This window comes from Geotrypetes seraphini, chromosome 15, assembly GCF_902459505.1.
Source record: "Geotrypetes seraphini chromosome 15, aGeoSer1.1, whole genome shotgun sequence".
Lineage (NCBI taxonomy): Eukaryota > Metazoa > Chordata > Amphibia > Gymnophiona > Dermophiidae > Geotrypetes > Geotrypetes seraphini.
The window spans coordinates 8,385,636-8,413,627 of NC_047098.1; the positions used below are offsets into that span (position 1 = coordinate 8,385,636).

At 40.8% G+C, this 27,992-nt stretch overlaps 1 protein-coding gene across 3 annotated transcripts in view; it reads right to left on the reverse strand.

Annotated features, from left to right (window-relative positions):
• The window catches only part of KAZN (kazrin, periplakin interacting protein), a 455,715-nt gene that overhangs the window by 25,606 nt on the left and 402,117 nt on the right, over positions 1–27,992 (reverse strand). For all 3 annotated transcript variants that reach the window (XM_033921359.1, XM_033921358.1, XM_033921360.1), the window contains one exon: positions 14,282–14,418. In XM_033921359.1, the coding sequence (XP_033777250.1) occupies positions 14,282–14,418 (137 nt within the window). The remainder of the gene's footprint in view (positions 1–14,281; positions 14,419–27,992) is intronic.

Here is a 27,992-nt window from a genome sequence, read left to right on the forward strand (position 1 = left end):
TAACTCAAGGACTGCAGCAGGGAAAAGATCAATGCCCGGCTTAATAAAATTATTATACAAAGAAAGCCTGTTTTGGAGGGACCAGGGTCAATTTTCTTCTTCTTGTACAATAATCTACAACATACATCATATAAAAAACAAAATAATAAAACAATTAAAAATAAGAACATAAGATTTGCTGCTGCTAGGTCAGACCAGTGGTCCATCGTGTCCAGCAGTCCGCTCATGCGGCGGCCCTTAGGTCAAAGACCAGTACCCTATTTGATTCTAGCCTTACTTGCGTATGTTCTGTTCCAGTAGGAATTTATCCAACCTTGTCTTGAATCCCTGAAGGATGCTTTCCCTTATAACAGCCTCCGGGAGAGTGTTCCAGACCTCCACCACTCTCTGGGTGAAGAAGAACTTCCTTACATTTGTACGGAATCTTTTCCCTTCTAACTTTAGCGAGTGCCCTCTCATTCTCTTCATCTTGGAGAGGGTGAACAATCTCTCTGTCTCTACTAAGTCAATTCTCTTCAACTTGTATATAGTGTCTTATTTAAAATGATATCCCAAAAAGTTTTCCACCTCAGCATTTTTCCACCTCTAGGCATAGGCAACAAAATGGGATGGGCCACTGGGGACATGGCCTCACCAATAATTTCCCAACAGAGCATCAACAATGAGAAAATTTAAGACAGGGCCAGAAAGTGGTTTGGAGGAGAGCAAAGCAACATGTTCTCGCAATTGTAAAGGGCAGAGACAATGCTGGCTGGCATGGGATGGGGGGGAAGGGAGAGAGAGGACAGACGAGGGAGGGGCACAAGAGCAACAGCTGGCTTAGGATATCAAAATCCCTTGAGCCAGCACTGTGTTCAGGTATCATCATCTCTCATCCATTCTGCATTGATCTGAAGGGAGTACAGCTGTAGTCGTTTCTCTGCACAAAACTGCGGGCAACGGCTGAGCCAGAAGCCTTCCCTCTAATGTGGAAGGAGTTTCCTCTGACATCAAAGGGAAGGCTTTTAGCTCAGCCGCCACCTGTGGCTTTGTGCAGAGAAACAACTGCAGCTGGAAGGAGGAGGAAGCCAGAAGAAGGTAAACACCCACCAGAGGGAGGCACGTACTTGGGGCACAGAATGGAGGGAGGGAGGGGAGCATCAGCCATAGGATGGAAGAATGAAGGAAGTGAGGGAAAGAGATGCTGAGGTGGGGGAGGGAATAGAAAGGGAGAACTGGGTGTCTTGAGTGGGTGGGAAAAAGATGGTGTACATGGGGAGATGAAAAAGAGGAGAATTGTTGGACATAAGGAGGGAGAGAGAACTATTGGGCACGGTGATGGGAGAGGAGTGAAGTAGAGATGCATGGGGAAGAGAGAGATGAGAGGGAGTAATGTTGGATGTGGTGGTAGAGAGGGAATAGTGGAATGGATGGAAAGGGATGCAAGAGGGGCCTCAAGAAGGTGGAGAAGATGGGAAGAATACTTGGATCCAAGTTACATACAAATTCAACTTCAGAATGGTTTAAAAAAACGGAACCTGTTCTTAACCCGGGGACTGCCTCTATTATTTTGGGCCTGTATTATGAAGCATCTCCTTCCATCTCTTCACATGATGTTCTTCACTTCATGTTATTTCAATTACTTTTATGTTCAATAGTTTTTATTGATGTCTGCACAAAAATACAACAATAAACAGAGAATAACAAAACAGCTCGTCACCATTTTGCACGGATCAGTGAAAATAAGCTGTTTGTCGTCTAAGACAGACAGATGAGTGGTCAAGTGCTGGGCAGCTAAGATTCAATATTGTAATATAGAAATGCAAATGGATCAGCACACAATTTGGGTTCCTATAAAGACATTTACTAAGATAAGAGTGTACAAGAATGGTTACCAGATGTCCGGGAAAACCCAGACATGCCTCTTTGTCATGATTTTGGAAAGCCCTGCCAAGCTCTGGCCACATCTGGAAAACCTCTGAGCAAGCGCGGATGACGTCACACACATCCACACATACTCCAGGCCCTTCAGACGCGGCCAGAGCTCTTCAGGGAAGAAGAGAGGAGGCTTTGTGGGGGGTGGGGCTGGCGACAGAATGGGGTGGGGCCAGGTGTCTGGGGTCTTGCGGTCCAAAATATGGTAACCCTATGCACAGGAAGTTGACAATTCCCTTTTAATACCACACCCTCAGTGCCATGTCAAGAAGTCAGGGCTTACAGAACAGAGGAGAGAGGACATAACAGTTTGGGAAGAGCAGGGCAGGACTCAGGCAAGTCAGAGGTACCAAGGGAAGAGTGTATGCTTCTACTATAGAAACCAGCTATATCTTGAATCTTGTGAAAATCTGGTTTCTTGAGGTCTGGCTGGACATTGGTGGAATAACTGCAGCTTCCCTGTGCACACTATGGATTTGGAGCTGACAGTGACAGGCTTGTATAAAGTTTATACCTGAATCACAAATTTTCTACTTTATCTGTGACGTTAATCAAGAGATTTGCTTTACTTTTGTACCTTGTCTGGCTGTATCTGTGAAGGCTCACTTTATCAAATGCACCAAACTAGACAGAGACTTCTTAGTAATCAGATCTGATGATCTCAAGATCGTAAAATTCCAACAAGGTGATAGGAATGAAAGCAGTTGACAACACACGACTCACATATAGTAGTAATGTGACCATTACAATTTATGAATGGAAATTGCATACAGTAATCATAAAGAAATAATAATAAAAATGAAACAAGAAGAGAATTTGCACCATGGCCTTCCACAACTACAACTAGTTTGGCAGTTAACCATGCATTGCCAATTAGTCTTAGCTGCCGACACTGTCTGGAGCTGGGAAAATGCACCACGGATCATGGTTATGGGTCACAAAAGATGATTCAGCCACAAGGGAATTTCTATAGCGTTAAGCTTCAACAAAATACCCCTCTGGGTAAAAAGCGTTATATGTTTTACGACACATCTGATAGAGACTCTTGACAAAGGCACATTTGCTGAAACACTGCCAGTGTCGAGTCCATCAGTTCACACCGTGTTGTCTATTAATAAAGAATATCTAGGATTACCCATCGCTGAATACACAACATCTTTTGTCTCACGACTCTCCTATTTGCATTGCTGTCCTCGTCTGTGAGACCTTCACTGTTTCGCTGGGAAAATGCACCATGGATCATGTGCCGTGATGGGCCACATGGTTCACAAAAGATGACCCACTGTCAACTCCGAAACTGTCCCCCACACTTGTGCTGCCTCACCAACAAGGCAGTCAGCAGCTTGCTTTCCCGTCACTGACACAGACACTTCTGTGCATGCTTAGTTTATGTGCGAACTCAAACCAGGGCGAACCTGGGGAAAATTCACTACTTATTCCTGGGATAAGCTATTACATTTTGGGATGCTGCCAGGTTCTTAGGACCTGGATTGGCTAATTTGGTCTGTCCCATTAGATCAATGCTTATGTATTTAAGAGGATCTGGAAGAAATCAAGAGAGCCAGATGCTGTTCTGCTTCATAATCAATCTTTTTTTTTCATAGCACACATAATCAGTCTAGTTATAGTTGGAGCCCAGAAAACATTAGAAATTTTTGATTTTCCTCCCACCCTGTGGAATCTACTACTAACCATTTCTATAATGCTACTAGACATATGCAGTGCTCTTTTATCATTTAACATCTGCCAGACAAATCTTCCTTTATTTTTAGACAGACTACAAATACCATCTACCCTCTTCGACTGACCAAAATCTCTTATCTGTACCCTCATGAAAGATCACTGGCACCAGGAGCAACGAGATAGTTTCAATTACTGCATCCCAGTTATGGAACTCCCTCCCTTCTTATCTGTTTTAGATAGATTCAAGAGTTCCTGAAAAGCCTTTTTATATAGGGATGTTTGAAAACTAAACCTGGAGGTTAGGGTCCTGCCAACCTTTATTTTGCCCACTCGTGCATTCTTATCTATTTCAAATATGATTTGCTGCACTTGTTTTCCCCCATCCTATTGTTGTAACCCTTATTGTTGCTTTTCTTTTAAAAAAATTGTTGTTCAATCCTCTTCCCTCCTTTGTCAGGTTCGTCTATGTCTGCATTTAGCTTAGTATTTTATACAATCTTGGTTCCCGCTTAGAAATTTCTGTAAACTGTACTTTCTCTGCCCCTAGTGGGCTCACAATCAAACTTTTTGAACTTGGAGCAATGGAGGGTTAAGTGGTTTGCTCAGGGGTCACAAGGAACTGCAGTGGGACTTGAACCCAGTTCCCCAGGACCTAACCATTAGTCTACTGCTCCTCAACTCTGTTGGTATTTGCACTTAAAAAAAAATTAATGACCAGAAGCCAGCCAGTTTCGTTTCTAAATAAGTGATATTCTTTTACTAAGGCATTAAAAAGTTTTCATTGATAATTGAGATTATTTCTGAAATCGAGCATTGTTAACACTTGATTTACAAACATCTGCATTTACATGATACCTCTTTTTAAATCTAAACTCGATGTTTTTGGTATTTGACCATTTTTTGTCTGATTTGATAAAACTACTAGCCAGATAAACTCAGAAAAGGCAGTGTTTATCCCTTGAAATTAACTATGAGAAATACGATCTACTTTTTGGGGATTTGCCAAGGTACTTATGACCCAGAAGAAACATGTGCATGGGCCATATAGGAGCAGCAACCACAGAGGAGAAAGTCGTCTCTACACACTAAGCAGCAAAATCCAAACGAAAGAGCAGAGCGTGCCTGGTCTTCAAACCTTTCTTTATTAATAGTAAATAAATTATATAAGCAAATAAACTAAAACATATGGCAAATTATATGATTCAAAACATGGACTCGACACGGTGCCTGCGTCAGGAGTCCCAAATGATAAAACAAAATCAAATCCGAATGCTAAAAGATAAAAACAAACCATAAGTGGCATCTGCTATCTCACACTGGGCCATATAGACTTTGATCTGAGCAAGTATGGTTTATCTTATTGTCTTGTACAGTTAAAGGTGGATATGTGCATGGATATTATAAAATACGCACCTATCTTGCCATTCCATCCAACCTCCACCTACAGAAATTTCTATGCATATACCACATAAATGTATGTGTTCTTTGTCGACAGCACGTACCTTTTATGCATGTACGTATGTATAAGCATCTATATACCTAAAAATGCTGTTTCACATGCAAAAAGGGCTTATATAAGTACTCCCAAAGCAAACATTTATTCTGAACCTCAAGAGATCATCCATTTCGAATGTGAAAGGTTGCTGGAGGAGATACATTTTTCCCACATGAAATGAGGGTTTGATATGAATCTGTAAAGGTGCCCTTTGACCCATTAAAATTCCAGTTCAGGGGTAACTTGTGTGTCAAGTTTTTCTAGTGAAACAGCAGAAAAATATGTAGGCAGCTTGCCCATTTAGTCAAATAAGTGTTTTTTCCCACAAAGATAACCATAAACCTTTGGGGATATCACGTTCGGTGGGTAATTATGGAACATTCGGCTCCCATTAAAAATAATATATCCTAATCCTTGGCAAGTATACAGGCTTTTTTTTTTTTTAAAACAAGCTACAGCTTTGCAAGTACATGTTTATAATGTAACTCTCTCCCCATAAAGGCATGTGCCTCACAGAAAATCATTCCTTGCCTTCACGATTTCTGAAATCTTTTGCATCACAGACACATCAAATACTGCTGATTTCTCCTTAATATTCTTGTCAAAATGAGTGCAAGAGTGAAGACAGCTGAAAATCCAGTGGTATATAAAAATAAAGTTATTATTATCTGGGAGATGTACTGTAGATGTAACCAGCAAATCGCCTTGCATACCGTGTTTCCATTTTAAAACAGGCTCTTTCTTTCGCTGGAGTCTCCTACTGTGCAGGAGCTGAGAACTGCTCCCTCTCCCTCAAACAGAGGATCCTAGTTAATGCCTTTTACTATATAAAAATGTTTCCTGTTGATGTGTAATGCTGTTTTATTTTCCTGTACTGTTTTCTGTGCATGTTTCTTTTAGTAACTGTTGCTGCTTTAATGTTACTGAAAATCAATTTGTATTAGAGAATGACACAGGAACTCAATTTCTCCCTCCCGTCCCTGTGAGTTTTGTCGCCATCCTTGTCCCATTCCTGTAAGGTCTGCCTTAACTGCAGAAGCCTCAAACACTTATGATTTTAAAGTGTTTGAGGCTTGTGTAGATGAGGACGGACCTTGCAGGAATGGGGCAGGGACAGGAAAAGAACTTGCAGAGACGGGAAAATTAGTTCACACAGGTTCGGAGAAAAATTTGTCCCCGTGTCATTCTCTAATTTGTATTCAGTATGCAGCATTTGGTTCAGCATAAAGTAGTTTATTTTTTTTTAATTGCCTGTACAAAATGCAAGCAGGAACCTAACCCTGTATCTCTCATAGCAACAGTATTTAATTTACTTTTGAAAACTAAACCATGGCATTCGTTATCCTAAGAAAAATCTAGGAAAGGAAGTGGATAAAAAGAATAGGAATCCTTTTTATAGAAAGCTTACTAAAACTGTCATGCATTCTAATTTAATATAAAATGATCATAAACTTCTATACAGGTAGAACTGCAAAAAAAAAAAAAAATCTATTCAGATGATTTGTTCTGGAGACAGTGCGGTCAAAGAGTACATTGGATCCAGATGGAAAAGTAGAGAAGCTCAAGGGTAACTGGAATAAGAATATTTCTAGAGAACCAGAAAATTGTCTTTCTTAGCCAATAGCAGGAGTTGCCATTAATATTGGTAAATTCATTACCTACTGTGTAACAGCTGTGCATGTGAATTGGCTGCTCCTTGGAAACAAGTAAATGCTCCATCAATCAATTATCCAATCTAACAAGCCACAACAATTTGACAAAGTATAAGAATCCTATGTCAAGTGAGCTGATGCAGAGACTCTCTGTAAAAACAGATGTATTGCTAAAAGCCAGAGCATAACTTAAGCCACCTCTACTATCTGATACATAAGGAAGTCATTAACTACAGTCATGACTAATATATAGTATGAAATATCCAATAAAACCAGAATAAAATTAAATAATGCCATTAGTTTATTAGTATTAAACAAAATGAAACACATGCTTTTTGACTACTATCATGCTCCCCTATATATTGTCCCTTCATGTCATGACCTATAATATACTGTCTTAAAAACATAGAAACTTGATGGCAGATAAAGGCCAAATGGGCCCATCCAGTCTGCCCATCTGCAGTAACCATTATCTCTTCCTCTCTCTAAGAGATTCTACATGCATATCCCAGGCTTTCTTGAAATCAGACAGTTTCTGTCTCCACCACCTCTTCCAGGAGACTCTTTCTGTAAAAAAGTATTTCCTTGGATTACTCCCGAGCCTATCACCTCTTAACTTCATCCTATGCTCTACATCAGTGTTCTTCAACCTTTTTCCACCTATGGACCAGTGGAAATAAAAGAATTATTTTGTGGACCGGCAAACTACTAGGACTGAAATTTCAAAAACCCGTTTCCACCCCATCTCCGCGAGCTCGGTCGCCACCATCTGATCCCATTCGCACAAGCCTCAGTTATGATTTTATATTGAATGTATTTTATTAAAGTATAAAAAGAAACAATATTCTGTACAATTGTCATTTTATAAATACAAATAATACAGAGCAAGGATCAACAAAACCCCCGTCTCCCCTCCCCTTCACGTATATCCCCTCTACTATCAAGAAAATTGAATAAGCCAAATTATTACAGAATGCTACACAGAAATATCCTGCTAACAGAATACCGCAGTCACACATGACAGGAATAATGTTAAGGGAGTGCAACTGCCCCCTGGTCAGAGAGCCCTAAGCCAGCTGGAAGCTAAAGAAGCACTGCCTGGGTTTTGCAGTCCCCAGTTATGTCAAACACCAGCTATAGCAGGATGCATATTTCAAATCTGATATATTCTAACATCTCTTAATCTGTGCTTTTATATTTATTTTTTAAACATAATTAATCTTATCCTATCAATTTAAAATTTTTAATGTCTTTTTAATACAACAGGTTGTATTCATTTTTTACTATTTTGTATTTCACTGATTGTCCAGTTTTTCTCTTTTGTGGAAACCGCCTAGAATTCTTTTGATTAAGGCGGTATAGAAAAATAAAGTTATGTTATGTTATATAATCACAAAATAGAAATAAAATTATTTTTTTCTACCTTTTGTTGCCTCTGGTTTTTGCTTTCATCTTCTTTTCACTCTCTTTCTTCCAGCATCTGCCCTTCAATCCACTGTCTGCTCTCTCCCACTTCCATATGGTATCTGTCTTCTTTCTATGCCCCTCTCCCCTTTTTACACGAGTCATTCCAGCTTCACTGCTCTTTTCATTTTTATCTCTCCTACACCAGATCTGGCATCTTTGTCCCTCTCTGCTTATTTCTCTGCTGACCCTCTTTCCAGCATCAATCTCTCTACTTTTTCATTCCTGTCTCTCCCCTTTCCCTCATCGGATTTCTGCATTCCACCCAGACCCCTTCCCCTCCTCTAATCCCCCTGCCAGCTGTTTCCTTCCTTTTTTCCTTCTCCCTTCCCTCCTCCCCCTGTTCAGCAGTAACTCTCTTCCCTTCCCTCCCCCTCCTCCCCTCAGCAGCATCTCTCCTTCTCCTTCCCTCCAGGTCCAGTAGCAGCTGTCCCTTTATTTTCCCTTGTCCAGCAGCTTCCCAGCCTCCTTTCCCTCCTCTCCTCCCAGCAGCATCTCTCCTTCTCCCTCCTTCCAGGTCCAGTAGCAACTGCCTCTTTATTTTCACTTGTCCAGCAGCTTCTCCCCTCCCAGCAGCTCTTGGTACTTGCCAGCACAGCGATTCACTAAGGCAGCCTTGGGTCCTTTGATGGGTTATGCCGCCTCTGAGGAAAGAGGAAGTTGCATCATCAGAGGCGGGCCGCGACTCAGCAAAAGCCCCAAGGCTGCCAAAGGGAATCGCTGCGCTGGCAAGTACCAAGAGCTGCTGGGAGGGGAGAAAGCCACTGTCGGAGGTTCCCCATGATCTAGCCCTGTGCGTGCTGGCAGGAAATTTCAGCTCGAACTTGCTAGCCCTTGGCAGACCAGCAGGAATTTTCTAAGGACCGGCGGTTGAAGAACACTGCTCTACATTACTATACCCTGTTATGTTTTATTATGTATGGAAACTTGTAACCCGTTCTGAGCTCTTCTGGGAGGACGAGATATAAATCCAACTAAATAAATAAATAAATAAATAAATAAATAAATAAAAGGAGTATATGGATCCTTGCAGAAGAGAAAGGAAATATAACCACAATTTGTTCAATCCAATTAAAGTTTGGAAGAGAAAGGATGGTTACAATTGAACAAAACGAGTCATTTGATAATGGTAAATGTCTCGAAACTAAGGCTACACATTGATTAAAAATTTTAATCACAAGATTAAATCACATGAACCGGTTTTATTTTTTGGTATACTGATATGGTAATCCTAATTGCAGCCCATATTATATTAGTTTGACCCATAACGTATGAACTTTTAAAGGGATTTCTAAGTTTAGAGGTCACCACTAAAAGTTCCATATCTATCCTTTTTTATGGCACCACCTAGGGCTTGGCTAAAGCTTTTTTGCTTTTCTTCTTTTGTCCCTCGTGTTTGAAGAGGAATTTGCACTTTGTGATCGACTGTCCTTAATTGCTATGACAACTATGAAGATAAGTACCTGGTTTATGTGACTATGTATATGAAGTAAGAGTGGAGGTTTTTTGAGAGACCAATGACTTTGTTAAACTCTACTACAGGACTTAGATGTAATGAAATATGGAGCAAATTCATTATCTGAGGTCTCTTTTTTCTCCATTGTTCTTTTGACCATAGCTGCCTTTTTCTAGGTTAGTTTTTTAACTGCATTCTTTTTTAAACTGTTAATTAGTTTAGATTCAGTTTATTCATATTAGATGCATTTCTTTTGCCTGTTAAGCTGGTATTTTATCAGCATTGTCTTTATTTTTTTAATGTATTTTAACCGCATTATATTGTAAATGCATTTCACTCATTATTGTTAAGTTTCTCTTATTCCAATCTGTTGTATTTCATCTGTATTTTATGTACTTGTCCAGTTTGTTGTGAACCGCCTAGAACTTTTTTTGGTATGGCGGTATATAAGAATAAATTATTATATTTTGTTAATATCTCCACTACCTGGATATGTCATCATAACTAGTGCCAGGGCAGAGTGAGGACCTTATAATTTAAACGCAAAGGGATTCACCCTATTCTTACAGCACACTTATTACCATACCAGTCCTCAGACAAGCATCACACGGTACCCTTTGAAACTTAGCATACACATGCAAACACCCCGAGCCGTATAGTAGGCGATGCTCTGTGATAGGGTGGGACTCCCAGCTCCAGGAGCAAATGGATCTGATTTCTGAGGACTGGTCTCTTAAACAGCAGCAATCAGCTGATTCAGATGTATGATCTCAGAATAATTAACAGCATGTAAAGGAACACCTCATTTCCAGGGAATATTATGCTCCAGAGAAGTGAAGAGAAATTTTAATTTAAAGACAAAAGTAGCTTATTCCTCTCAAGTCCTTCAACTACCCTATCAGACAGGAAAAGTATTTCAAGCTTCCTAACCTGGACCTTCATCATTGTCAAATCCTCAGGCCTACTCTGTGATTTCTAGATACTGACTTCCCTATACTTCCTGGGTCATTTAGAGGCTCACTGCGCAGTGCTACAGTCATTAGTCAAACCTCATTGTCACACAGTCTGAGAAAACGTCTGGACTGTGCGAAAGGACTCATAAATCATGTTAGCCATTTCACTGGGACTGCAGAGGAAAGCTGATCAATAGATCAGAGTTTCATGAAGCCTTTCCTGATGTCCATATTTATTTAAAAAATAATTTATCTCCCCCCCTAAAACCTAGGTGAGATAAAAATCATTTAAATAAAATCAACTTACTCTTTCATTGTACAAACATCAGCAGAGAATAGTAATATAATGTAGACATACAGCTATTTATCAAAGGAATGTCTTAATAAATGGGTTTTAATTAATTTACAAAATTGATTATTTAAGTATTTCTATAGCACTTATAGCCCAAGTGGTCTACATTCAGGTACTCAAAGCATTTTACCATATCTGTCCTGGTGGGCTCACACTCTACCTTATGTAGATCATGGTTGATCATTGGAACAAACTTCCAGTGCAGGTGATCGAAGCAGACAGCGTGCCAGACTTTAAGAATAAATGGGATACCCATGTGGGATCCCTACGAGGGTCAAGATAAGGAAATTGGGTCATTAGGGCATAGACAGGGGGTGGGGAAGCAGAGTGGGCAGACTTGATGGGCTGTAGCCCTTTTCTGCCGTCATCTTCTATGTTTCTATGTACCTGGGGCAGTGGGGGATTAAGTGACTTGCCCAGGATCACAAGGAGCAGCATGGGATTTGAACCCACAATCTCAGGGTGCCAAGACTGTAGCTCTAACCACTGTGCCACACACTCCTCAATATCTCTGCACAAATGTAAAGTACCTGGCAACCTGTTCCAAAGTTTTGCTGCATCCCATAATGCACAGTTTGAATCTGCAATTGCATGGCATTCTCCAATCTTAATTTCCTACTGGGCGACTAGACGGACAGAGCTTGGTTTAAATACAAAACCTGACTATCATTAATACCTTATACTGCACGCTCCATTTTATTGGTAGCCAGTGCAATTTTTAAAAATTGGCTTCATCTCTACAAACTCATACAACTGCATTTTGCAAAATTTGCAGCGCTTGCATTATTCGCCTGTCTTAGATATATAGTGCATTACAATAATCAATTCTACTGAAAACACTTTGAAAATCACTCACAGATAACAAATGCAATTGGAAAAATGCTACCTGAATAACTTGTGCTTGCATTGTTAACTGACTAGCCAACTCCCAGATGCATTTTTTTTCTCACTATAATCTTGTACTCCCCCAACTGGAGAACATGTGGCCAGACTCATTCATTCTGTTCTTCCTATTATCATAACATCTGTTTTTGCTACAGTTAATGCTAAATTATTCTCCAGCATCCATTTATCAATGGAATTCATACATTCATTTAGTTTCTCAACAAACCCATGGTTCCATGTTAATACCGGGAAGAGGAATTGCACATCATTGACAAAGTTGATAATATCCATTCATTTCCACAAAAACATTCCCAACTGAGGCCAAAAAGTTTTGATCCTTGTGGGACTTCCTACAAAATGTCTACTCTTTCAGATACCTCACCTTTACTTAACACTTTGAAAGATCTAATATTCAGCTTTTTTGAGTTAATACTTTACTTTCTGAACATCATCTTTTTTGCAGGTTATTGAAGTAATGCAGTAAATGAGCGGCTGAGATGTAATTTATAAGTTAAAATGGTATAATCTTATGATTTTTGTTGTTGGATGGGATCCTTTTAAGCACATTTTAATTGATCTCTAGCCCAGCTTCTGTGGCAATTATAGCAATACAGTTTAAATTTTTAGTACTCCTTCCCTTCCGTTTTTTCCCTAACTGTTCTTTTCTCTCTGCTTATTGTACTTCTACCCTTTTTCCTCTCGTGTGAGTTTGATTTGTGAGACTTTGTCTTTATTGGATAAAAATTAGCTATTAATTTTGATGTGTCTGTACTACCCTGTTTTCTGTTTTTTATTATTGTAAAGCCTCTTTGTAATTTTAAAAAGGCGGGATAACAAATTTTTTATAAACTTGAAATTTGATCTTTATGCTCTGCAAATTCTGAAATATGTATGTAATATTGTGAGCCACCTTGGATAAAGGCGGATTAAAAATGTTTTAAATAAATAAATTAATCTGTTAGGTATGATTGCAACCATCCATACCCCTATTTCATTTTTTTCAATAGTTGGTTTCGAAGTATATTCATATCAAAACACATTCAAACAACTGAGAAAAATCATTTAGAAATATTTCTGCAGACATGCATGAGAAGTTTAAGCAAAGTATATTACAATTTCCATAGTCTTATTAATGCAATCCAGATTGCCCAGTATTACTGAAGTCTGCCCCCAACTCTCTTCCCTCCTCTTGTTGGGAAAAATGAGAAACTGTGAGGCTGGGATTTGAAGTTTCTCTGAAAGGACTTCCAAGGCTCACTCTCCTGATACAGTCTTTTGAATCCTGGCCAGATCTTTTATGACATGAACCAGATAGAAGGCAAACATATTCTTACCTTCAAACTCAATATGCTTTGAGAATTAAATTAAACTTTGCATTTATATTTCACTTAACCAAGGGTATAACTCAAGGTGGATTACAAGTCACAATTCACTTTAAAATTACATTTTCAATATATACGTATATTACAAAAATACAGGACTTATGTGTAAAAATTGCCTAAAATGACAAGAATAAAAATGTCAAGTTGCAATACTCCTTAAAAAAACAAACAAACACACTTGTTTTTTTTTAAATGAAGAAATTCCATATTTGCTTGTTTATGCAACATTCCAGAGTTCCAAACCCATGATCTTTATTCCAGGGTACCAGTCTGAAAGCCTGTATAGAGTAATTGAACCATAAATTAGTCTTCCAACCACAAATGTCTAGAATATATGTACCAAATTACCCAAGTCCCCATATAATCAGGTGCTAGACCATGTAGAATTAAACATAAATAAATAAAAATTCAAACTTTAATCTGGAAGTCAACTGATCACTGCTTTAGACAGAAACTCCATATGTATTTATTAACTTGCCAATTCCCTCCTTACCTCAATATCTCTGCACAAACGTTTATAATAATAATAACTTAATTTTTCTATACCGCCAACACCCAAAAGTTCTAGGCGGTTCACAGAATAAAAAGGACTGGACATTCCAGGGATGATACAAAGAACACACAAAGGCAGTACAATATTTCAATGGTGAAAATTACAATAAGAAACTATGACAGTCATCGATCAAGTAACAAATAGGTCTTAACCAATTTTCTAAAGGTGCAATAAGATGCAGATTGTTGAATCAGGTCATCTAACCATATTTGAACCAAAGATCGATCAAAATATTTTTCATAACGGCAATTTTGGGGATTAGGAAAAGTGAATAAACCAGTATGCCGAGTAGGCCTAATTGAACGGTACCATTCAAAATGAGAGAAGAGATATAATGAAGCTAATCCAAATAACATCCTATAGCAAATACAAGCAAATTTGAAAATGGTATATCAAAGAATAAAGAAACTTGGAAACTATTACATAACCTGTAGTAGTCAAATTGATTCATGCAAGACGATGAGGCTCAAGGTTACTGAATTCTTCACTTACTTTTCTGTGTTGTTCGTAGTTCCTGATGAAGTCGCGCAGCTGCTCCTCTCGGCTCTCTAGAGTAGCATAGAGCTGTTGCATTTGGCTTACCAAGTCAGTCTTCTCAGTCTTTAAACGCTTTCGATCTGCCTTCATGGCTGTGTAAAATAATACAAACAACAGGCAGACACTTTGTTACAGCAAAGTCAACTACACAATATTATGCATTATCTTTAGCTTCATATTTCCCTTTACCTATTAATTTAGGTATATTTTAATCTATTGCTTTCTAAACTGACCTCACCAAATGGCGATTTACCTTCTTACTGGACTAGGATAGGAAAGAAAGTCTCCACTAAGACCAAACCCCTCAGCATTGCTTGGATCCATGTATGTATTTTTGCTATTTAATTCATGGGTTGAAGTCTTTATGAAAATGTTTCCATAATTTCTGTTTATATTTCAGCTTAGGAATTTTGATAAGTGGAATATAAACATGTTAAACAAATAAAGAAACAGGATATCCATTTGCAATTTTAAGTGTCTTTCCATCCCCTTGGACCCCAAAACAGCCTTAAACATCCATATAGGGAACACAGGAACTAGCTAATTCTCATATACATAACACAGATTTTAACTATTCCTTGCATTCTCCTCTGTAAAAGTAGGGGAGATTATGGGTATATTGAAAATATATCAAACCCACACCAGGTTAAAGCTATACCTTAGTACCAAAGGAATTTTATAGCTAGCTTCCCAGCAGTGGTGGCCAGGAGAGGAGCAAAATGATTATATGAATGATTTTGGTGAGAAAGTAGCTTTCTTTTCCTCTTTCTGTAAAGCTGTCAAGTGGCAGAACGCCAAGAGTCCATGGGGTTTGGGTGCTGATCAGGGCCCACACCAAATGGTACTGCCCCAAGCCACAAAAGACTGAGAAGAGAAAGGATAAGGGTAATAGGATTTGATATATTGCCTTTCTGTGGTACAATGAAAACAGTTGTTTTTTTTTAAATTATATGCAGGTACTTTCTCTGTCCCTAATGGGCTCAAGAGAATGTAGTCCCAAGAGTGGAGTTCCCACATCGCAGAGAACCAGGTTGAGGCTGTGGGAGAAGAGCCCGGAAGAACCCAATGTGCTATATTCAAGGGAGCACAATTCCGCACCAGCAAACAGACAAATTCTTCAAGCTATCCATCTGGTGGGCCACCTGGACAACTCTGCTTGTGAGTCTGCATTGTTGCAGCTTGACTAAGCTTGTGTACCAGAGAAAAGAATCCACTATTGTGAGAAAGTGATTGGAGAGTGAAGTGTCATTCAGAGTACAAAGATAAGCTGTTCCAGGAATGAACACAAAAAAGGAAAATTTTGTAGGAGAGTCAGATCAATCTGGGAAAGGAAAACAAGGAAACAGAAGTTTAAGTCCTAAGTACAGACTTCTAGAACTTTCAGAGTTTTTCATTTCTTTAAATATTCCTCTTCTATTTGAGCAACTGTAAATTAGCAGTGGTGTTATATATATATATATATATTTTTTTTTTTTACTCACCCAGTACATTATACAGTTTAATAAAAACTTGACATATTACTAGGGTTGCCAGATTTTATGAATGTAAAATCCGGACACACTAGACCCACCCCCAGGCCTGCTCTAGCTCTGCCTCCTGCCCAATGCGATTGAGAGGAGGCTTTTCAAAACTCAAAGTGCAAGGTTTTGAAAATCCATCCGTACCCCCGGACATGTCCTCAAAAGGAGGACATGTCCAGGGAAATCCAGACTTCTAGTAACCCTATATATTACCATTTGGTATACAGTCATAGCAGTTTATAAAATAATATCAGAATAAATCAAAATAAAAAATATATAACTGCTGCATATATTAAACCAGTAGCTAATATGGGGATATATGATCCCATATTTTGCCCTTAAAGAGTTTGAATGTTTTGGTTTATTATTCCGAATACACTGCCTTTCAAAAGCAGTGGCAAGGCGGTTTACAACAATGCAAAATAAGAGGTGAAAAGAAGTACATTAAAAACAGGAAAGAAGAAAATAAAGGCAGGCAGAGAGAGAAGATTAAGGAGAACGCAGTAACTGAGGAGTTAAAGACAATTGAAAACAGATGAGGCTTAAGGCCAACTTTGAAGTTTGAATATGACATTTCTAAACATAACTGCTTTGATAAAGAATTCCCAAGAGAAGGTGCTAAGTAGAAAAAAAAGCAGATGACAGTGTGGAAGAAAGAGATGGAAAATATAATCAACAGTTATCCAGAGAGTGAAGCATACAGGATGGAGTGTAGAGGATGATATGGGAAGAAAGATATTAGAGGGGTACTGGAATAAAGGGCCTGATGGGTCTTTGGGTATCTGTTTCAACAAAGGAGACGTCATCAAAATGACTGGCTAGGTTTCGTACTGATTGCAGCTTCCTCAAAAGCAGCATGGGCAATGTTATAATAATCTAGTCTACTAATAACTATAATCATAATTAATTTAGGATGAACAATCCAAGAATGAATGAATGGAATTGTCTTAAGGGCATGAGAACATGATTTTACCAGAACATTTGATCTGGGGCTTAAAGGTTAGGCCACTATCAATGATGATCCCTAAATATCTAAAAGTGAGTGGAGTAAGGGTTCCAAATTAGGCTTCTGGAGAGTGCCAGTTATCTGCCAGCTGTTTTGGAGTGATTTAATAGCAGAAGATTATCAGAAAACCATTGCAAGATCTTATGAAGGGATGTTTTGCAAAGCTGAAATAACCAGATTTAAAGGTTCTGACATGATCGAAACATTCAAATACCTCACGCGCCGTATCGAGGTGGGGGAGGATATCTTCTTCTTCAAGGAACCCACGTCAACACGAGGGCATCCGTGGAAAATCAGGGGAGGGACATTGCATAGCGACACCTGGAAATACTTCTTCACCGAGAGGGTGGTGGATCGATGGAATGGTCTTCCGATACAGATAATTGAGGCCAGCAGTGTTCCTGATTTTAAAACTAAATGGGATTGACAGATGGGATCTCTTCACAGAGGGAGGTAAGGGAGGGTCATTGGTGTGGGCAGACTTGATGGGCCTTGGACCTTATCTGCCGTCACTTTCTATGTTTCTATGTAACACCTAAGATGCCCTTTATAGAATGTGCCCCGTAGGGATTTGGGGGTAGCTTGGCTTTTTCTGGTATGAGCAGAGAGTGGGTGTGGAAGTGTTGGCCAGCTAGTGCATTACACTTTCCTAAACAGAAGATGTGAAATGCTTGATGTAGCTGCACTTTTGCATTAACCTCAGAAGTTAAGAAGGGCCCCTAAATTCTTGGCTCCAAAACAGATATACAGTAGCATGCACCATAGTTTTGGGCCAAGACTTCGGTTAACTTCCAAGAGGATGGAGAACCTATCCTTGGGGGTGGAAAGCATAAAAATATTAATTTGTGTAATATTTTTCAACTTCCAAAGCTGAGAATCCAAGTTTTGCTTTAAAAATGAAAAGTGAACCAATTTAGTGTTCTCTTCCAACTGCTGACAGCAGGGGTCCAATTTCATTTTCTAGCTTAGACAAGTTAATTTCCTCTTCTATTCATCTCATCCTGGAAGGAGTACACTACCAAAACAAATTCTTTTCATTCCAGATGTCCCATCAGTATGCAAGTCACACCGCAGTGAAACAAAATAATTTTTAAGTTGCCTTTCATATAGGCATACAGTTTACAATTAAATGCTCCAGGCCGGTCATAAAACTTTCAGCTACTTTAAATTCATACCCAAGACTTAGAAGGAACTAGAAGGAGAAATTTTTATTATTTATGAGCATTAAGACAGTGGTAAATTTCAGTGCCGTTTAAACCCAGTTCCAAAAGCGATTAAAAATTGACAAACCTCTGATTATTTTCACGCTGCAATTTTGTTGCTTGCAGGAGGTGAGAGGTTATGTATAGTGTACAGCTTTTTGCAACATGAGAGAACGAGACGTGATACATGCTGGTCCTTTGTCATGAGTAATGTATTTTGTCCCAGTTAATGTAACACTATAACTCTGCATTCATTTTCATTAGAAAAGAAAATGACATTATAGGGAAAGAGCCGCTAAACTTTCATGTGCTGTATATACTCAAATATAAGTCGATCCGAGCATAAGATGAGGCACCTCCCCCCCAAAAGGTTGACTTGAACGAACACCCAGGAAGCTTCTAACAGACTGGGAGGCCTGCCCTGGGTGGCACGAAGGGGCCGATCCAGGAGAGTCGCAGGATTGTTTTGTTTGCCACCTGCCATCGAGAGGGAGGGCGGGTGCCAGGGTGGGGGGCTGTTGGTCCCGTGATAGGGAAGGAGGGGACTGCTAGACTAACAAGGGGGCACTGCTGCTATACCCGCGAAGGGGGGAGGGAGTTGCTTAGGCTTCTGGACCGGCTGGAGCGGAATGGAAGGGAAACAATTGCTGGATCTGGTCTGGGGATTGTGGGGAAGGGAACAAGGTGCTGGGTCCATGTGGTAGATGGAGTGGAGCTGGAGGGAAGAGGTGCCAGACCCATAGCGCTGAAGGGATAGGATAGAAGTGTTGGACCCATGGCAAGGGGGCTAGAGGGAAGGGGGAGAGGTGCAGGAACTGCAGAGAGGAAGAGAGAAAGGGAAAGAGAAAAGCTGAACCAAGGGGATGAAGGAAGAAAGAATGAGTGAAATTTTGAACATGAGGGAGGGAGGAGAGTCTGAGAGACACATTGGTGTAAGGGAGTAAGAGGGGAGAATCTGGACACATGGAGATATACAAAAAGAGGGGAGATGGTGGGCATGGATGGGAGCATAGGAACAGGGACAAAAAGTGGAATGCTGGATCTGCATGGGGATGGTATATGGATACAGAAAGAAGATGGCTAGACATGGGGGAGAATAAGAATGTAGAAGGAAGGTTCCGGACAGGGGGGACAAAGGGATATAGAGGAGTAATTCTGTACACAGGAGGAGGAGATCACAGAATGGTGAGATGATGAAGGAAGGAAGATGGGGCACAGAGGAAATACTAGAAAGATAATTATAGGAGACAGAGAAGGGAGATGCTTCAACACAGGGGGGGGGGGGGAACATACACAGAGAAGGAAGATGAATGGTGAGCATGGAGAAAGAAGACATGTCAAATGGTCAGGACACCCTGGTAAGTGAGTTAAGAATAGACAGATGGAAACAGAAACCAGTGCCTGAGACAAATGTGATGTGAAGAATAAAATGACTAGACAACAGAAGGTAGAATAAAAAAAAATATTTTTTATTTTGTGGTTAGAATATATCAGATTTGAAATATGTATCCTGCTAGAGCTGGTGTTAGACATAACTGAGAACCGCAAAGCCCAGGCTGTGCTTCTTTAGCTTCCAGCTGGCTTAGGGCTCTCTCTGACCAGGGGACTGTTGCCCTAGTTGCCCTCCCCTAACACTATTCCTGCCATGTGTGACTGAAGTATTCTGTTAGCTTGATTTTTCTATGTAGCATTCTGTAGGAATTTGAGTTCAGTTTTCTCAATAGTGGAGGGAATATTTGTGAGGGGGAGAAGAAGGGTGACAGGGGTTTTGTTCCTTGGTTCAGTATAAAACTATTTGAGGCTTGTGCGGATGGGATCAGATGGTTTGCAGGGATGGGGGACAAATATTTCCCCATGTCATTCTCTACTTGTTATATCAAGAATCTATGCAGGTACCCAAACTGCAAGATTCCTGCTGCCCTATACAGGTATATATACAGGTCTTAACTGAACTGTGGGGCTGGATTAGGAGAGTGAGCGATTTCTATTCTGCTCCATGCTCAGACTGTACAAGCATTCTGGAAAGCAGAACACCCTTGTCCTGGAGTCTGAAAAGAAGTGGCGGAATCCTGTTTCCAGACCATTCCCCAGAAATTAAACCCTGCATATAGTATATATTACAATGCAAAATATAATCAATACTGTAATATGAAGATCTTTAGCAACCTAACAGACTATTAAAGGCAATAACCCCCCCCCCAAAAAAAAAAAATAATAATACAGGTATTTATGTGTGTACAAAAGAACATAGCTCCAGCACAGCATTCTGAAGAACCCCCAGTTTTCTGGTTCTGGCTTGAAATAGTTCCAGGTGGTACTAGGAGCGTTTGCAGTGTTGAAGTTTCTTAATTAGTATCCTGTGGTTAGCTGTGTAAGAAACTTTAAGGTCAAACTAAATTGCTTCCTACATTTTTCTTCACCTAAAACACAGCAAGGACTGTGTCAGTGAATTCTAGGCCTGTAGCAATTGCAGGATTTAATGACCCAAGGCTCTGATAGTCTAATATTTATTCTGGAGAAGCGGGTTAGAGAATGACACTGTGACAAAATTCATCACCGTTCCCGTCCCCGCTGATAACCACGGGAAATAATCCCATGTCATTTTCTAGTGCCTATTTCAACCTCGGTCCTTCTACACCAGCATTCTTCAAAGCAAAGCTTGTGGGTCAGTGGTTTTGCCAAATTATACTCTGATTCTTCCCTCTCTTCTTAAAGAATGACATGAAGATCGTTTCCCGCGGTTATCCGCGGGGACGGGAAAGGTGATGAATTTTGTCACCATGTCATTCTCTACAGACAGAGAGAGAGAAAGAGAGAGACAGACAGACAGAGAGACAGACCTGGGAAGAATTTGGCAGCTATTGCAAATGTGCTGTCCACATTTGCTGTTGGATGTTTGCAGAATTTGCAGCCAACGTGTTCTGCCATAGTCCATTCACAGCAGAGCATAGCCTAATGTTTTGACCTTATCCTTGATCGTTAGCTATATGGAGAACTCCGGCCTGGAAGCAGGCTTCGATGAATGCCATAAAGGAATGCTTTCCAAAAGCAGCTCTAAAAAGCTGCTTCTTCCACCTGGTTCAGAATATGAGGAAGCATTTGGTGTCGATTTCTGTTGCTGCTGGAAAATTTGACATGAACATGGGAGTTCACCCTTGAGGCCAAAATGGTTATGCAAGTCCCGGACTTGGGGGAAATGTTGCCACTGTGAAGAAATGCCTGCCCGAAGAGCTGCAGATAGGAGAGGAAACTGTAGATGAGCTCCTCTGAAACCTCCACCCATGTGGAATGTTTTCAACAGAACATGGAGCACCGAGGATCGGACTAACAACCATTCCGAAGATGCTCGTCACCTCTGACATGAATTGGAAATGTGCCTCCTGACCATCTGGAATATCATCGATGGCCTCACAAGGGGAGAGATGCATTTTATGAACAGCTTGTTTGAGGCCACAGTCTCCCTGTCAAGTTGAAGAAATACTGCAAAGCCAATGAGTATATTTTCAAGACTATGGCAATAAAAGCACGATAGAATACTTATGTGCTATAGCTCATAAATTATCAATAGCTTAATAAAATGTTTTTTTTATTGCATTTTTTAACTTTTCCAAATACAGAGATAAAATTAAATGGAACTATGTTAATACAATGTTTTTTTTATGTCTTACTATTGTATTATTTTAACTTGGTCAGGTGGCCTATTCCCATACACAGAGATAGTCCTTCTGTTCTGCATGCATGGGCTAATAGGATTCTCTCCTTTTCTTCTTTGGCTATATAGGTAACTAATGTAAATTCCCGTTTCTGTAGCCAGCCAGTTTTCTAGTGTTACTTCTTGTTCCTTTGACCCCAGCAATAGCTGAAGCAAAACTTCTCCAGATCAATGACCTGGTGCAAAATCATCGCTACTTGTTAGAAACAGCCTGGCTAGGGAAGTCCAAGAACCAATTTACACACTAGTATTCTATATGGTTAACAAATTATATAAAGTGAGCTTGTGTCATCCCATATACATTGTTCATCTTATGGTTATAATTTACAGATTAATAATTAAATGGAGAGAGTTAAATTTAACTGCTACACAAGGAAGGTAGGAAACTTAATTGAAAATATAAATTGTGTTCTTATACTCGTAAAAGTCTGAGGCTCTTGAAAATCAAAGTCACCTTTAGATTCCAGTTAGTGCTTTGCTGGTATGAAGGGAATACAAAAAACCATGAGCACCTACAAGGAATATTTTAAAAGGAGATGAGTGGCTGAGATAAGATCTGACTAGAGCAAATTCTGCATGAGACAAAAATGATCGACAGCTGCTTAAGACTTAAGACTAAAGATCTGATCTGCTACAGGAAAGATGAAAAATACTTTGGAGAAATGAAGCCCCTTAAGGTTTCTGGCTGGCTGATTTACTGGGCTCAAAGCATGGTAGGGGAGCTCAATGGTAGACAAATTAGTCAGGAAAAGACTGTTGTGCAGACGCTGGACTGATATTCAAAACTGGCACCATTTTGCAGTATTTTCTTTGGCATGTCCTATAATTAGTAATCAGCAGCAGGGTATAGCCTAATGTTTTGACCTCATCCTTGATTGTCAGCTATGTGGATAACGCTGGCCTGGAAGCAGGCAGAAAAAATTATAAAGTGGTTAAAAAAAAAGTTAGTTCAGCAACAGCCAGGATTAATGGCAGTTCAGTCCTCTTCAGTATATGCTTGAATCTTGATTCCACATTCCAAAACCCACCAAAAAGAAACGACACCTCTCCAGATAAAATACCAAGATCTGAAAACCTAAGACACTTTGAACCAGTTTCTTACAATGACCTTGCTAAAACAATCAGCTCCATCCTTAATCCATGTCCACCCAGCCTCCTGACATCCACAAAGGAAGCCTTCACTAAATCAATCAATCCTTCCCCTAATAAATTAGCACCACAAAGTTGGAAATCAATCATCATCAGACTTATCTTAAAAAAAACCCACCTTGGACCCAAATGACCTCAGGAACTACAGACCAAGTTTCCAACCTTCCATTAATCTCCAGCTCCTTGTGACTCTGGGTAAAGTCACTTAATCCTCCCTCTTCTGTGTCTACTTACTATCCATACCAGTTTTTGAGATGTGGAACGAATCGTCCGAGTTTCAGTTATTTTCTATGAGGACATGTGCTTTGATATACGAGTGCTTTGGATTACAAGCATGCTTCTGGAACGAATTATGCTCGCAAACCAAGGTACCACTGTATATAAGAAAAGACATGAATGCTTTCATACACTGAGATACTGAAAAGCAGCGCCTAGTTAAAATATTTTACTATAGGGTAGATTTGCAATCCATTTGGCTCCATACTTTGCAAAACAACCTTTATGCAGAGTCTGTTCTGTACCGATCTGCACTTGCATTTTTCCATCTGGACAAATTTGGTACCTTCCAAAACTGTTTCTTTTTTTTAAGAGCATGAGGGTCCCAAAGAGACAGAGTGGTAGCAGCATAGACACCACAAGGAGAACCGGTCCTTTGGACCTTTCCCAGGACCCGGTAGCAGCTCCCGTTCCCTTCAGGTTGAGTCCTCAGGCACTTGGAAGCCACCAGGACTTTAGAAAGCACGAGGGTCCCCAAAGGGATGGAGTGGTTGAAGCATTGGCATCACAAAGTGCTAAGCACAGCTCTAGTCTACAACACATTGCTTCCAAAGTGAGAAAGCTTGCTTTAGCTGCCATGTACTGTCAATGGTAATGGTGTTTTGAATGACAGATCCCAGTCTCTACCGCATCATGAGCTCTGAGCAATTTGCACTCAGTTGGCAGTGAAGCGCATGCAGTGTATTACCTGATCACCTGTGATGGGTCTGCTAAGACTGGAAATTCACTTGGCTTGAAATATAAAAATACTAAATGACTAGAGGATATAAAATGTATTAGTGCCTAGTTGGCGCACATATTAAGGCAGTGTGTTAAAATTCAACAGTTCAGCAAAAATGAAGGGATAAGATTAATAATCAATCATATGCTCGTAAACTGTTCCCAGACCTAGAGAAACAGCCTTGACGTTTACGATATGCAAGTTCCTACAATAAATTATATGGCTCCAGCATCAACTTTCATTCTTAATAGTGCTTAACTTTTAGGTGGAGGAAGGAAGGAGAGAAATCCTCTTTCATGACCCCCTAATAGCGTATTCTGCTGCCACAGACAGCAAAAGAATTCATAAGAAGATATTGTTTTGCTTGCTACAGCTGAAAGACCACACTATAGCAATTTTGACAACCAATCAAGCATTGAATGAATCAGTTGTCTGTACTATTGGTCTTCAAACACAGATACACCTCTGGGTAAGGTAACTGGTGCATGACTTACTGGAAATCCACAGGGCACTCTCCACCACCCAGGAACCACTTACTTAAATCCATGTAACAATTGGGAATAGTAAATGACAACAGCTCTGAGAAGGTAAAGATTATGTTATATTGGAATCTCTAATGCAAAAATCCTGATAAATATTGTCACATTAGACAGACCCATTTAATTGAAGGCTGGTTGGGGAGGCTGAGGCGAGAGAAAAGGGAATAACCCCCCCACCCCACCAGCATAAAATGATGAAAATAGAGAAATTAGCTGAGAAGAAATAGGAACAGTGGAGAAGTGGACAAGTGATTTGCAGGAGGCAGCTAAGGACTAAATGAACCAGGGTTCAAATTCTACTTCTCTTACTGACATTAGATCCTCCTTTAATTTAAGAACCTCACTTACTAACGTGCGTTTACTTCTTGGGATCTTGCCAGGTACTTGTGACCTAGGTTGGCCACTGTTGGAAACAGGATACTGGGCTTGGACTTGTTTGTCCCAGTATGGCAACTCTTATGTTTTAAATTAACATATTTCAGATTCTCAAAGGCCAAGGACTTCACTGTCTTCCTCTATCACTCCTGCATCACAGAGCTCTTTGGACTCCCAGGAAATCCAAGTTGTCTGGAACATCTCCCTCTGGAAGTGTTGCTGAAGAAAAGGATAGTGAATTTCCTAGAATCCAATGGGATACATCGTGGCCGCAGCTTGAGGCATCCTGAAAGTGAGCGACGTCAACATTATGATGTCATGCATGTGTGTGATGTTATAACATCAACACCTGAGCGTGCATGAAGGCCCTGCAGACGGGCCCTGAGCCACATAGGGGGGTGCTGGCAGGGAAGCTGCGCAGAGAGGAGAGGTACTGGCGCTGGCTGTTTGCCTACAGAGCCGCAGCCACTACTACCAGACATTTGGTGAACACTCTGGATGAGGATGAGAGGTCGAATGGCAGAACCTTGTATTGAAAGTGTTGCTGGGCTACCTGAAATCTGAGAAATTTCCTAAGGGCAGGATTACATTACATTACATTAGGGACTTCTATTCCGCCTATACCTTGCAGTTCAAGGCAGATTACAAAAGAGCTAACTGGACATTTCCAGTGAAGTTACAACAGTTTTTTTTTTTTGGGGGGGGGGTTTGGTTACAAGAGAGGAGAAGTAGCTGGAATAATTCCAGAAGAACTTGCAAATTGGAAATTAAATGAATTGGACAGAGCATATAAGCTTCTTTTAGATCCAGAGAGCATAGACAATCATTCTGATCTAAGAGGGGATATAAACATGCAAAACTTTTCCTTTACCAGAAACTTGTTAAGGCCCCTGAGGTCTAAAATTGGACGTGGACCTCCCGTCTTCTTTGGAATGAGAAAGTACCGGGAGTAAAACCCATATGCTCAGGCTGGGCCGCTACTGAGGGAGTCGATGCTGGTGCATGCAACTTGAAAATATCATCCAGCTCCCTTGCGAAAAACTCATCAAGCTTTTCACAGAAGGAAAGCACCAGTACCTGTGGCTTGTCTGCCAGTACCAAAGGTGCAGACTCAGTCAAAACTCACTGAAGGGGTAATAAACTCAACTAGTTCGTTGCTGAGTGAATAAAGAAGCAACTGTAAATCTTGAAGAAAGTCACTACATTAAAGTAAACATGAGATTCAACTCAATTTTAATCAGCTTGCATATCTGATCTCTCCGCCTCACCACCCAATCATCGCAGTGTTCAATGCAAATTCACACCAGTTTGCATACTAGTTCATTATCTTATTTCTAGCTACTCCAGCTATGCAGAGACACCTCTTTTGAATGGCTTAATCGTGTAAGAGAATATTGGAACTTAGCTTAAATTAATGATGGGTTCCGACGTGCCACGTTTCGGTACTGCTTCAGGGAACCGACATGCAAGTACAATTTAAACTGGAGGTGAAGTCTCGCTAGATCTTAAACATGGTTACGCCTCCCCGCTCAATACAAGAATCTCATGTTTATTTTAATGTAGTGACTTTCCTCAAGATTTACAGTACCAACGGTGCAGCAGTTTGCTTCGGAGAGGGTGACCTTGATGAAGACGCACACCTCAAAGGACAGGCAAGCCGCAAGAGGGAACGTTGCTGTTTGGTCGGCATCAAGGGACTCGATATAATAGTGACCTACGACGTTGTTTGGGAAGCTGGCGGCTTCTTAGCTGGCTTACCTGACGGTGCAAGATCTCCCGATGGTTGTGAGGTCTTGTCGATGTCCATGATGGCCCCAAACAGTTTTTCTTGCTGACGTTTACAGCTTTTGATGGAGCACTTCTGTAAGTAGAACACCGAGCACAGGACTCGACTTGTTGTTCGGGACCAAGGCACTGTAAGCACCAACTATGCAGATCGGTGATAGAAATGGGCCTATGGCACCTGCAGCACTTTTTGAAGCCCATTAATCACCTAGACATGGACGGGAAGACCGCGTCAGCCAAATTAAACTCAATGGCTGAAGAAAAACATTAATACCTTGAAGGGCAAAGCCCACGAGAAAAAAAGAGACAGAAAAAGAAAACTCTCTCTCTTGTTTTTTTGAAAACAAAAGAAATTTTTAAAAACTGTGGAAAAATTCATGAAGCGGGAAGGCAAGGCGCATAAATGAACGAAAAACCTCCACGACTTGTTTGCTCCGCAGAAAACAGAGAACTGAGGTAGCGCAAGCCTACGTTGGGCAGGAAGGCACTCGCAAACTTTCTAAAAAAGTTAAAGTGGTGATGCACTCTTAAAGCTGTCCGTACTGGGGCTCCGTGAAAGACGTCACCCACATGTGAGAATATGCTTGTCCTGGGATAAATCTGATATACTGCACTGCAATATGAGGACAAGTGGTAAAAGGAGGACATGGATAAGAGAGGGGAGGGGAGCTTGGGGTTTACTATTTTGTTTTCATTATCATCACCTGGTGTCACATACATTTTCAGGTATTAAAATTGGATCATCAATAATAATAAAATGCTAGAGGCGCATGTGCTCTTGAAAATTCGTGAGCGGTGGTGCCGTGAGGTGTGCTTCTGTGCTAGTCCTCACGGCGCTTGCGCGTGACTGTGCAGAAGACACCAGCGACTCCTCCCTCCTGCTCCTCTTCAAAGCGGCCTGCTGAGGTTCGGCAGCCGCTGTAGCGAACCTTGCAAGCCGCTCTCCACCTCCGTGCAGAAGAAGGAGTCGCCGTGTCACCGCCCGCCCTCAGTCGCCGCTGCCGCCGCTGATCCTCCTCTTCAGAGCAGCCTGCGATCGTGACAGGCTTTAAAGAACCTCGCAGGCCGCTCTCCAGCTTCAGTAGCACGCTCCCTCTGACGCACGGGATCGTGGCAGAGGGAACGTGCTACCGAGTTGGAGAGCAGCCTGCGAGGTTCGCTAAAGCCGGCCACCACGATCGCAGGCTGCTTTGGTGAAGAGGAGCAGGCCAGAAGACGCCTGGATGTTGGGAGAGTAAGAAGGGAATCAATACCGGGAGCCAGGGGGAAAGGGAAAGGGGGCTGCTTTGGGGGGGAGGGGTGTGCTGGGGGGGAGACAGAAGGGGCCATGGATAGGGAGAGGGAAAGGGGGCTGCTTTGGGGGGAGGGGTGTGCTGGAGGG